The 13,452-nt window shown below is 45.3% G+C and overlaps 1 protein-coding gene across 16 annotated transcripts in view; it reads right to left on the minus strand.

The window, feature by feature from the left end:
• The window catches only part of OBSCN (obscurin, cytoskeletal calmodulin and titin-interacting RhoGEF), a 322,112-nt gene that overhangs the window by 48,799 nt on the left and 259,861 nt on the right, over positions 1 to 13,452 (minus strand). For 14 of the 16 annotated variants that reach the window (XM_072652736.1, XM_072652782.1, XM_072652744.1 and 11 more), the window contains one exon: positions 5,097 to 5,318. In XM_072652736.1, coding sequence (XP_072508837.1) covers positions 5,097 to 5,318 — 222 coding nt within the window. Of the gene's footprint in view, positions 1 to 1,323; positions 1,470 to 5,096; positions 5,319 to 7,921; positions 12,592 to 13,452 lie in introns of those variants that run through there. The other 2 variants (XM_072652814.1, XM_072652807.1) reach the window with 2 other exon arrangements.

Below are 13,452 nucleotides of genomic sequence, written 5' to 3' on the forward strand. Positions count from 1 at the left end.
GAGATGCAAACTGTGTGGCTGAAGGTTAAGTAGGATTGAGGAAGCCTGAAAGCTCTCTCTTAGCACGTGTGGAGCCAAAGAGGACAGTAGGCTCCGCTTCTTTTCTTTCCTCTCTCCCCTCCCCCTCTCTCCCCGCTTGTACTTCTACTTCCAATCCCTTAAGCTTAGCCTCCTTAGGAAATCTCCCCCTCTTCCTCCTAAGGAAGACCCCCCTGCACTTGTAACCCAGACCCTGAAATAAAGCTCAACCCCTGTTTGACTCTGGAACGTCCTTTCTCTCATACGTGCATCCGGCGTGGCCAGCCGAAGACCTCGGAGGTGAGGTAGGAAAGACTCGGGTAGCCCAATACAGGCCTCTAGGCTTGGCACAGACAGAGGGGAAGTGACTTGTCCAGGACCACACAGCTAGTTAAGTGTCTGAGGTTGGATTTGAATTCAGGTCTTCTTGACTCTGGGCTCAGCCCTACACCCACTGTGCCACCTAGCTATCTCTATCTGAAAAGGAATAATTAAGATTGGATAATGGTGGCCCTGAGTTAATGAGAATTACTTATAGTGTTTGGTTTCCTCTGTTTTCAACATGGTTATATCCATCTGAAAAATATTTCCACCCAAATGGTTAATGTGAACCACAAAAGCACTGATGCTCAAAACTTCAAGTATCAGTATCACTTAGGTGGACCAGTCCATCCATTCCCCTAATGATGCTCATGTGATAAAGGGCAACTGCTTTCCTAAGTGACATGGGACTGGTCTGGGAAGAGCTAATAGCAGCGCGGGAGGGACAGAGTTCGGACTTGGTCATACCAAGTCTATGGGTAAGAAGAACGATTCTAGCTGTAGTCTGAAGGAGAGATGGAAAAGGAGAGAGGATGGAGGCAAGATTTCTTCTTTGCCCTCAGCACAGTCTACTTAGTTTTTATATTGTCCTTATTCATGTAAATGTTTCAACCAGCCCTATACCCTACCTCCAACTCCCACTCATCCCTCATCCCCAGTGGATTGCTGGCTTTTACACAATAAGGCTGGAGCAGCCTGGGGATGTTTGTGCATGAACAACACAAGATGTGGGATCTGGTCCAGGAGATGCAGAGGCCTTAGATGCAGCATTATTTCAACTTCCTTCCTCATGATGGACAACCCTTGACTAATTCAGCCAAGGTACAAGGAGGATGGATTTCCCCCTCCCATTGGAACTTCTGTCCTTAATAGATAACAACTGGGTCCTTGCAGTATCATCTTGGAAATCTAAGCAACAAAAGCCAATTAGCCTCCCTCATCCCCCATTAATCTGAAAGTTAGACTTCCAGCAGCCTCACTCACCCAGAAAACAGTCAGGAACTCTGGAAGAAGTGAAAGAGGCCTCTGAGCTGGGAGGAAAACAGCAGTCACAAAGCCCATGCAGCAAGGGGATAGGGGAGTCTGGGGGCTGCCTGCCCAGGGAAGGAGAAGAAGCCCAACCTGGTAAGCTAAGAAAGCAGGGTGGTTAGTGTTAAAGCCTTCAGCACACATGATTCCCCATTTGTTCATCTGTCCAATATGCTAAGGCTGAGTCTCAGAGGATGGGAAGGCTGAACTCTCTTTTGGATGGGTAAGTTTGATAGTTACCTAGGGCAAGAATTTTGGTTTTTTCCTGTGTTCAGTGGGGTGAAATGAGCCCCTCTTTCCCAGTCCTGGGTTGATCTAAAGTGGGGTCTATCAAAAGGACGTTAACGTCATAGGCCCACCCAACTCTTCAAACAGCAGGAAGATCCTCCTAGAGACCTTGAGGGTATTTCAGGGAGGGGATGGACATCCCTGGAACCTCCCAGATGCTTGATTCTGTGGCTGGGCCTGGACTTCTAAGCTTATTCACTCCTGACTATTTTCTTCAAGCTTCCATGCATCACTTTTTAGTCCTGTCTATGCTCTGTGTTACAGCTAAACTGGACGGCATGCTCTTCCCAGCTCTCAGATTTCTCTCTCCTACATCTGTGCATTTTTTAGGCTGTCTTTCATGTCCAGACCACAGAAAACCGTGTTCATCTCTATCTATGGAAATGATTCCCTTTTCTCCAGCCCCACCTCAGATGCCACCTCCTTTATGAAGCCTTCCCTCACCCCGTACTCACTGAGCAGGGTCCCTCCTCACTCAGATTTTCCTACTGTAGTAACTGTAAATTCAAATAGAAAGCAGGGCTACTAGATTGTACAGAAGGATTCTTGCAGGCTGCACATTGACTTAGAAAACCTATGTATTTACATTATCTGTTTTAGTGTACTTCTATTTCTTTTGTTAAATATTCCCTAATTACATTTAAATCTGCTTTGGGCTGCATTCGGAAGTGCTGTGGGCCACATATTAATACCTCTGTCCTAGGGTCAGTTCTCCCTCCCCTCCTCCTTCTTCCCTTCCTTCTTCCTTTTCTCCTTCTTTCCCTTTCTCTCTCCGTCTCTTTTTCTTTCTTTCTTTCTTTCTTTCTTTCTTTCTTTCTTTCTTTCTTTCTTTCTTTCTTTCTTTCTTTCTCTTTCTTTCTTTCTTTCCTTCTCTCTTCCTTCCTTCTTCTCTCCTTCCTTCCTTCCCTCCCTCCCTCCCTTTCTCTTTCTTTCTTTCATCATTTTTTCTTCCTTCCTTCCTTCCTTCCTTCCTTCCTTCCTTCCTTCTCTCCTTCCTTCCTTCCCTCCTTCCCTCCTTCCTTCCTTCCCTCCTTCCCTCCTTCCTTCCTTCCCTCCTTCCTTCCTTCCCTCCTTCCTTCCTTCCTCCCTCCCTCCCTGCCTCTCTTCCTTTGGGTGAACTTGTAGGTCTTAGGAGTGAAGTAGGTTAATGAAATGAGAGACCAAGATGTTTTGAGGGAACATCATTATGCATATTGAAGTCCCCAAGAGTGAGACCTGGGAAGGAGGGGTTGAGTTTGAGAAAGCGGGCAGATCACAGTAATAAGGATCTTTACACACAGATGGAGTGAGCCAGACAGAGTCTCTTACTGGATAATGGTGGCAGAAGGAAGGTCTGGGGGTGGCAGTGTAGAGTAGGGAATACACTAAATCCTTTTCTTGGGTCAGTGTGTGGTGGGATGTGAGAGAAAGAGCAACCAGCAGAGTAGAAGGTGTCAAGGGATTTGGTGTCTTCTAGGAGGAGCCAGGTTTTTCCATCTTCAAGAAGATAGAAAGACATTGAAAGGAAGAGGGATGAAGGGAAGTTTGTTAATGATCAAATGTTGTTTTCATAGGGCACAGTGGAAAGGAAGGGTTGTAGTAGAAGGGGACCAGGGAGTGATAAGATTGAGATGAATAGGGAGGACAGTATGGGGAAAAGTAGTAGGGGAAGCAGATGTTTTCTCCAAGAGAAATCACTGGGATCAGAGGAGCAAATGTCAAAATGTGTTAGCCATAGATCATGGGTGGTTTGGGCTTCTACCTTCCAAGACCCTGTGAGGATGAGGATGCCATTATTTCCTTTCTAAATGCTGGGAAACTGGGAGTTGTGGTGGTGGGGAGCTCAGGCTAGAGCTTGGGGTTCCCACACTGATTTCATATGTGGCAACAGCTTAGAAAATATTTTTCAAGATGGTATTGGTAGTGATGGGGGGAGAACAAGGCCTGCCCAGAAGCTCTCTTACACATGGAGCATTCCTTCCTCTTTGAGTCAGGTCTTGGTGTCTGAGACTCTGATTCTCTTGGGATTCAGTCTGGCACTAGGTCTGAGGACCCTATATTTCTGATTCCAGGCATGGTGCCCCAAAGTGATGTTTCTGATGAAATAGTGGGAACACTCAGCCAAGCTAAGTCTGCTGATTTTAAACTTAAACTTCAATTACCCAATCTTTCTGCCCCTTCACTGTTCCTTCCCCATTCTTGCCATCTCCATCCACTGAAGTTCTGCTCTTCCTTCAAGACTCTTATCCCAGGATCCACTTCCCCCAAGAATCCTTCCCTAAGTCCCTCCATTCTTGAAATTTTTTTTCCACAGCAGTTTACACTAAATCTCTATTTCACTTTCTTCACAGTCATCTGGGTTCTTATCCTTCTTCCTTACTCAGTTCAATTTGACTAACATTTTATGAAGCATCTACAATGTACAAGGCATTGTGCTAGGTGCTTGAGATACAAAGACACACCAAAAAAAGTCCCTTCCCTCAAGGAATTTATGTTCTGCTGGAGGAGATACAATTCAGACACACATAATATAAGGTAAACTGAACAGGAGGAAAGTACCAATGACGGGGGAACTCAGAACGGCTTAGCATAAGACATATCAGCTGTGGGAGTACATTCCACTCATGAAGGTAGGAGATGGAATTTCCATTTTGGGGAATAGCCCATACACCAGTCTGGCCAGAATGTGGAGAATATGAAAGGATGAAATATGAAATGAATCTTGAAAAGAACCAGATTATTATGGGTTTTAAAATGGCAGGCCAGGGAATTGGTATTTTATTCTAGAGACAACAGGAAACTAGTGAAGATTTCAACAGGAGGTTGACATTTTTACACTTGTTTCTCTACATGAATTGTCTAGTTTCTGAGAGCTGGGTCTGTGTTGTATTCATTTAATTCAATTCAGTATGCATTTATTTAGCACCTACTATGTGTAAAACCCTCTGCCAGGCGTTGGGGATGAAAAGGAAAAAAGACCTTGCTCTCAATGGGTTTATATCCAAAGCGTTTACTTTTGGATTTTCTGTGTTTTGCATGTAAAAAGTCCTTGATAAATTTCTGTAGTGTACTGGTGAAGTAAATGGAACCTAAATTGAACTCACAACTTCTTCACAGGAAGAAATAAAATAAAATAAAAGTAAAAATCTAAAAATGATAACAGCTCAGTTTTATCATCTGTAAAATGGGGATCATACCTACAGTACCTACCTCAGAGGGAAACTGTGAGACTAATACGTATAGGATAATGTGTAGGAAGTGAGTGAGACGATGCCCTGGAATCACCTCACATCAACATGTCTTATAATGATAATGCTTATACCAGTCACAGAGTTATCCAAATACATACAGCCACAGAGGTTAGTAATCTATTCTTCCCAGAGCAAACAGGGTAAACACCCTGCCAGGGCCCCAGCCATTCACTTGTCTACACGTCTCTTACCAGGGCCCAGTAGACCTACCCTGGTCTCTCTCATTCCGGATTTGTGTTCCTGTTTCCTGGAGGGTCATAGGCCTGCCTTCAGTGTCCAAAGGAAAAGAGCCCCCAGGTGGAAGGACCTCAGAGCTTGGGCCCAGTGATGCTGCATCCCCCAGCCTCCTCAAAGCAGTCTGGATCTCCTGGTCAGCACGTTCAAGGGAGGCCCGGACAGACTCCTCCAGCTGGGCTTGTGATGGGACCCTTCCTAAGAATGACAATAAGAATTTTGGTTTGCCCTACCTTCTAAGCAGACAGGTGTCACACTGGAGGCTAAAAGGACCTTAGGGACAATCTAGTCACCTCTTTCATTTTAAGGTGGAGGGAACCAAGGTCCCAGTGAGGGTCAAAGACTTGCTAGAGTCACAAAGGATGACATGTTGAGGCTGAACTGAGGTGGGAAAATGGAGCCCAGGTTTCAAAGACTGACAGATTGTTAGAGCTAGAAGAATATTAGAGAATGCCTTGTCCAGACTCCACCACTTTACAGCAGAGTCAAAGGTCCTCATTGAGTCTCAGGGCTGGGGCTGGAGTTGGTACCCAGGTTTCTTGGCTCCCCATCCAATTCCGTTTCAGCCAGATGGTTGATATTTGGCCTTCCATAGGGGCAGCAATCCTTCCAGAACACTGGGTCCCTAGTCTCCTGTATGAGTCAGGGCAAACAGCTGAGTAGGGGAGTGATGTCCTTTGGTTCTTCCAGGTCCTTCCTAGCCCCAAGCCCACCCCTCTGCCCTTGAACTCAGGAAAGTCAGAGAGGTTGGTCAGGGCAATGCTTTAAAGGAAAAGATGTCCCTGGGATGGCTGTCATCAGGAAGGCATGGCTTTCTGGTAGGGAATGAGGCTCAATCCCCCCTTCTCAGGCTTTCCCCTCCCCAAAGTGACCACCACACCCTGCCCCCACTTAATTTGTCCAATTTAATTTCTACTGTTCCCACCAGGAGACATGAAAGCCTCATTGGGATAAGATGTGCCCTAATCCCTCTCCTGGGGAGAAGAACATGTTGCTATGCTAAGAAGATGATACATCATGCAATCATGTCACCCCTCCCCCCAACTCCCCACCAGCCACCCCCAGTGACTCCCATTCCTTTTAGGACAAAATAGAAACTCTTCCATTTGGTTTCTAAAGTCCTTCAATCTGGGGCCAGCTTATCTGTCTAGCTGCTTTACACCTTGCTTCTCATCATGTCCTCAATGTTCCAGATAAACTGGCATGCTTATCATCTCCGAAGAACAAACACACCCCTTCCCTCTACACAAGATCTCTCCTTCCATCCTGCTTTGCACAGCAGTCCCCAAGGCATGCCTGGAATGCTCTCTCTTCTCACTTTTGCCTCTTGGGACCTCTACTTCCCTTCAAGATTCAACTGGAGTCACCTTCTTCATGGAGCTTTCCTGATCACTGTAATTGGTGTTGTCTCTTGCCATCACTGTGTTTATTTTGTGTATGGCTCATATTTACTCATGTTGTATCCTCTATGTGGAATGTAAATGTCTTGATGGCAGGGACTGACTTAGTTTTGTACTTGGATCTCCAGTGCCTAGTGTACAAGAGTTTAATAAATGTTTGCTGATCGATGGATTGATTCCCTTCTCTGGTTCTTGGACTTCCATAAATGAGTATATCTTATTTTTTTTGGAGGCAATCGGGGTTAAGTGACGAGTAACTTGCCTTGGGTCACACAGCTGGTAAGTGTCTGAGGTCACATTTGAACCCAGGACCTCCTGACTTCAGGGCTGATGCTCTATCCACTAAAATACCTAGCTTTCTATCTTTTAAATATACAATCCTCTTCCTTACCTCTTTCACTTATTCTATTCCTTTTTAAAAAATCAATTCATTTTATTTAGCTATGACAGACCCAAACAAACTGGAGAATCTTAAAATTGGGAAGACACATCTCAGTCTAGTCTTGTTTATGTGGGAGGCTGAGCCAAAGGCTATGGGAGGGACCAGACCAGAGGTGTCAAACACTTGGCCAACGAGGCCATGTGGCTCACAACACTTTCAAATGGGCCCAAACCAGATTAAAATGGGATTGGGAAATAATTAATAAAAACACAATAGAATAAAATATCAAATTTTAAAACTAATTCAGCATATGGCCCACAGGGATCCTTATGTAAGGATTAGTGGCCCCATTTCAAGTAAGAATTTGACATCACTGGACTGGATGACTTTAATGTCCCTTTAGCCAGAAGAATATAAAATGATGACATCTCACATCCTCACAGTGTTTCCAGAAGCAAGCACTTCTCTTCCAACTATCTCATGAGGGAGGAAATACAGGCATCCTCATCATCTTTATTTCACAGGTGAGTCAGGGCTGAAAAATGACTTTCCTGAAGTGACATATTTGGGCTCCAACCTATGCCTCTTGACTCGAAGCTCAGCACCCTTTTTACTAGACCAAAGTGAATCCCTCCTACTCCCCATCTCTGGTCAATCTCTGGACCCATCCTTATCATTGGACCTCTATGACTGGACTGATGTAGGGAAATAAAGATAATGCTGGAAACCCAAGTGAGACACTCTGCTTGGACTGAGACTGAAACACCATTTTCTGTAGTTTGAAGAGCAGCCAGGAGTAGTATCTACTCCATGGAGAGATCGGGAAAAAAGCCAAAAATAGTGACAAAGGATGCAAGGCATTTATTGAAATGAGATCAAGCATAGATCACATCTTTGTATTTTTCTCTCTCCTCCCTCCCTCCCTCCCTCCCTCTCTCTTCCAGAAGCTGAAACTTCTCTTCCCCCTTGCCATGTGCACTGGCTTCTGGGATCAGAGCACCGCAACCCCTTCCCCCGTACTCTCCATTTTTATTAGTCTCACTGGGGAGTAACCTCTTTAGGTTTCTTCAAGTCTCTGAAAGGCTGTCACTTGGAAGAAGGATTGGATTCCTTCTGCTTGACTTCAGAAGGCAGAACCAGGAGTGGTGGGTGGGAAGTGGCAGATTTCAACTCAATAGAAGGAAAATCTTTCTAAAAATAAGAGCTGTCCTCAAGTAGAATGGATTGCCTCAGGAGGTAATAAAATAATACTACCACTACTACTATTTCTATGGCACTTGTAGGTTCACAAAAATTACTTCCTCACAACAACCCTGTGAGGTAGGTAGTGCAAGTATTATTATCCTCATTTTACAGATGAGGAAACTGAGGCTCAGAGAGGGAAAGGGACTTATCCAAGATTGTACAGGGAGTAAACGGCAGAGATAAGACTCCGCACCTAAGAGAAGGGTTCTTTCCACTAGACCATGTCATTGACTGCCCCTAAGCAGAGGCCAGATGACCACTTGTTTCATAATAGATTCTGGACTGATCAACATGTTCCTCCCAGGAGTCTTCTAGGCCCAAGATTCTGTAATTCTATGAGATGTTGCCACAAGCCTGAAATCACTTAAGAGGCCTCTAAGCCTCACAAGAAACTTTCTTTGTTTTCTCACTTGGCTACTGCATGTGGCTGTATCAACACCAACAAATTCAGTAAGTAAACAATGCTATGGTTTGAAGCAAAGCATTATTGTACCTTGCTGCCCCATGTTCCAAGTGCCATGAAGAATCTGATTCTAACCTTCCCTCCTACCAACCAATAAGGGGAGCAGAAGAGGGGAAGGATCTATAACCTTTGGGGACTATTTCCATCCTCCTAGCCAGGTTCTTTTGTCTCAAGTGTACTTGAACCATGCTGTACAAAGCAAGGAGGTTAAATAAAGAATGGTCTCTTCCTAGCTACACACCCAGACTCCCTTTCATCCTAGCCTATGCCTGGTGCAAGCCATCATGGGCTAATGTGCAACTGTAATCATAAGGCAAACTGGTGGGGCCAGGAAGGCTGGAGGGAAGTGATACTGGGCAGGACAGTGATGTTTTTAGTGATCTACCTAGATGTTTGTAGGAAGGTAGATTTTCCCTAGGACAGATCAGGAATTGGGACATATTCTTGGAACTCATGGCTTATGACCATATGCCTATATGAATTAACACTAAGCTACCTGTACCTGGCAACAGACTACATAGCTGTTGTCCAAGAGCTAGACTATGAAAGTTCAGAGGGTTGGTCACCATGGGATGGATTCTTTCAGTCATGGCAGCTAATGAACTCATTACTGTTGTGTGGAAGGGTAGGAATCTGTGCTGATGGAATCCACAATGATGCAACTATTGATCCATGAAATAAAGTGCTGGAAATGGATACTTTTCCTGAGGCTCATACCAAATGTCCCAGCCATGCTGAAAGCGTATGTCTTAGAAGGGGTGGCTAAGACAATATTTGATAGAACATAGACATCATGGGGACAGCCATACTCATTAAATGTACCAGGGAAATTCCTTCTACCTTCTAGCTAAAAGGCAGGAAACTTTTTTTGGGAGGGTACCTTGGTTGGGGGAATGAGGGAGAGAGGTTGAATCTTGAGCTCAAAGTCAAACAGACCTTCGTAGAGCAAGATGATGACCCTTTTCCTACCTCTGGATAGGACAAATTCTAAGGAATTAGTCAGTATCTGTCTTGGCCTCCTTTACTCCAGGGAAAGAGACAAGTCCCTCGATCCTTGTCTATATGTCTACAAGCAGCTCTCTATAGTAATATTGATGAACTGATATGTTTCTGGTAAACATAGCTGATAAACTTGACTGCTTAGCTGGTTTTTTAATTGTTAAATGCATAACCTTAGTGAACAGAGAGAGGGAAAAAAGGAATCACACACACTCATTTTGACTATTCTCATACATTCAGATTCTTTAAATATTCTTAGATGGGTAGGGTTCTCTTAGCACTTCTTGGTATCCTGGTTTCATTCACAGCAAAGTTTCTGTTGTGAAAAAAGAAACCAGCAAAGGCACTCAGTTGAATTCACTGCCAAAGTCACCAGAAACTATCCATGTTGGATTTCTTCTGAAAGAGGCGCTCAGTTCAAGAATTGGTCAGAAGCAACTGAGAGGCTTTCAGGTCAGCGCCTAGGAAATTTGTTCTTCCATATTGCAGGATGTGTTTCACTGAGAGAATGTTCAGCTCCTCATGGCCACTGTTTTAGTGAAGTAGGAATGGGGGTGGAGTGAGGAGAGAAGACATGACTCTCCCCATTTTACAGAAAGAAAACTAAGGTTCATAAAGACTGAGTGACTCACCAAGTCACTTCACGAGCCTGAATAGAGTCCCAGGTCCTCTACTCTATCCACTAAACTATTCTGGCTTCCATGTATTGGGGCATTCATTCCTTGAAGCAAGAGCTTCTTAAAAGAGCAACCTTGTACTTTTCCACTCTTCAGAGGTATGGGTGAAGACTATGATGAATGGATTCAAGCTTGGAAGCCATTGAGCTACATGACAAGCTTGAGAGGTTCATGAAAGATGGTTTTGCTTTGGCATGCTCGCTCAGAGCGATGGGGAGTAATACCAGTCATTAGGAAAGTAAACAGCATGAAAGTCTGCAACACTGAGCAAGAGACAGGGCTAGGTATACAGAAGGAGCTCAGTCAATGCCTGTTGATTTGATTGGCACTTAGATGAGGATGCCCCAATCTCCTTGGCACAGCTGGAAGGGGACATTTGCCCTCCAATTCTTTCCAGGAGAGGACTTAGAAAGTCACATTTGTATCCTGCAACACAATAAGCTGTATATGTTTGCGGTTCAAACATGGTGTCCTTCTTCAGCTGTTCAAGGATGCTTTTCCTCCTTCCCCATTTCACTATGGAATGATGTGCGCTTTGTAGTTATCAGTTGCATGAGTAGAGGTGGAGTGTTCCCACTGATGTTTGGAAATGTCCTTGTCCTTCTATGGTCTCATATGGACATTCTTCACTCTGCTTTCCCAATCCCATTCCTTGGTGCTTTCATGGATGGCCCTCCTCCACCACACCCTTTCATGTCTGTAAATCAGCTTAGAGTCTGGTGGGCCATGGTCCAGGGATACTTAGCTCTGGGAAGCATCTTCACTATCTGGGTTGATGTGCAGTGTGACTGTCTCACCCACAGTACCAAAGCTGACGGTCTGAGCAGACACTTCTGTCCGGAAGCTGGGCTGGCTGTGGTCGACTGAGTGTTGGACTTTGGTACAGAAGGATGGCTTCACTGAGAAGGGAGGCTGGTTAACAGGAGATGCGCCTACACTTATTGGTGTAGGGCCTGTTGGGCTGGGCCTGGGAGTGGCTGCCATGTGGGTCTCACTCACATGGAAGGAGATATTGGTGGGGCCCATGGTCTGCATCCCCATCACCCTGGATGCTGACAGAAATGCACTCTGGGGAACATGTTCCTTGAATTTGCTGAAGAAGCCTAGAGGGGGCTTTGGAGACACTGGTCGTCCCACATTGAGCAAGATGGGTTGACCAATGGTAGGTTCATTGATCTCGGTCTGCAGCACAGAGATTTCACAGGGTTTGTCATCAGTGGTAATGGGCTGATCCCTGCAGCCAAAGGTCTCCCCTTCCTGGGGAACATAATCTTCAAGATCTGCCAATGTCAATACTTTGCCATTATGAGTGAGGATTTTGGTGTCACGGCCTTGGATATCAATTACATCTTGCTCTACTGGGTCATCAGTTATAATGGTGCCCCCGTCCTCTTCCTCCTCCTGCTCTTTCTTTTCTTCTTCTTCTATCATGGGGCTCTCATGGTCCTCCTCAGCAACCATCTCTTCTTCAGCAACCCAAGAACCAGGTAGCCCAGTGGAGTCAATGGCTTCCAGTTGAGGGTTTTCTGGGAAAGGAGCAACTTCAGCCTTTCCTGTATCACCAGTCTTAATACAAAACACAAGGGACTCTCCAACACAGGCCTCTATTGGGGAAACTGTTGTTGAAGGGTCGTTTCCAGTTCCCTCCCAGAGCGAGCTCTGGCATTCTGCTGGGTCAACAATATGGGTATCATTGCCTAGTTCCTCAGAGCTGCAGGGAAAGTTGAGGTCTTCAGGTGATTCCAGGGTTTCCACTTGTTCTGTTCCAACTGTCTCAGAAGGTTTATCTGAGAGACCATCGGTAGATGAGGACAACTTAGCTTGGGCCATCAATGTGTTGTTAGAGTTATTTGTGTTGGGGTCTTCTTCAGGGGAAGACCTGGACCTTGGGCTGGGAAGGGTGAAAGCTAGTACTCCTGAGTGGTCCTTCTCTGGCCTAGATGGAGAAGCACTTCTCTGGTCAGATTTCTTCACTTTGACCTCAATGATCTCTTCCACTTCTACCCATTTAGGCCTCTGCTCTCCCACTCTGGTTTCTACAGTGGTGGCTCTGGATGCTGCTGCATGGTGCCCCCCAACCTCAGTGACAAACAATTCTGGGATGACAGTTGTCCTCACAGCCTCAGACTCTGACCTCAGGACCTGCTGTCTGCTTGCTGAAGAGTAAAGTGGCTCTGGGGTCAGCATGCTGGGCCTTGGGGTCTGGGGAGCTGAGCGACGGGAAGGCGAGCGAGAGGGAGATTTGCTATGGGATGTCCGCTGCTTCCCCCTAGGAGTCTTCACCACTGTAGTTATCGTCTCTTCTCTGTTGATGAAAAGGCCGGCAAGAAAGCGGGAAATGGAGACAGAAAAAGGTTTTCTTAAGTCCCTTATCCACCAATGCACTCATGCCATTGTTGACAAATGGAATGTTAGTTTGGTGAGCAAAGAGAGTGGGCTGAGAAACTCCTCAGACATACATAGCTCCCACTTCCACAAGCAGTCTTTGTTAGAACCTTCGTTAGACAGGCAATATCATTCCACAGACCTTAGAGCCTAAGGTCAGTGCATTTCACAGTCCAACTCTTTCCAATACGGTGGCTTCAGTGCAGGATGATTATATGGCTCCCAAAAGAATACATATTTGGACCTTCCTTTCTGTGTCACACCCTCCCTCACTGCTGGTTATTAATAATTAGCACAGACTCATACAATCAAAGAATCACACAAGGTCAGAGCTGGATAGGACCTAATCATGTGCAAATCCCTCATTTTACAAATGTGGAAACAGGCTCAGAGAGGTTACTTTACTTGCCTAGAATCACAAAACTAGTGAATGTCAAAGTCAAGACTTGAATCCAGGTCTCATGAACACTCATTCAGTCCTCTCTGAAACTCCCTTCAGAGGATCATGGGATGATAGACTTAGAGTGAAAGGGAGCTTACAAGCCAACAAGTCCAACTCTCCTCACTTTCTCGATGAGGAAATCAAGGTAAAGTGCCTTACCCAAGGATACTCAGCTAACCTGAAGCTAGGTGGTACAGTGGGTAGAGTTTCAAGCCTGGAGTCAGGAAGACCTGAGTTCAAATCTAGTCTCAGACATTTACTAGCTATGAGACTCAGGGAGAATCACTTAACCTGTTTGTCTCACTTTCCTCATCTGTAAAATGAGCTGGAGAAGGAAAT

The sequence above is a fragment of the Notamacropus eugenii genome, chromosome 1 (assembly GCF_028372415.1).
Source record: "Notamacropus eugenii isolate mMacEug1 chromosome 1, mMacEug1.pri_v2, whole genome shotgun sequence".
In the NCBI taxonomy this organism is placed as follows: Eukaryota; Metazoa; Chordata; class Mammalia; order Diprotodontia; family Macropodidae; genus Notamacropus; species Notamacropus eugenii.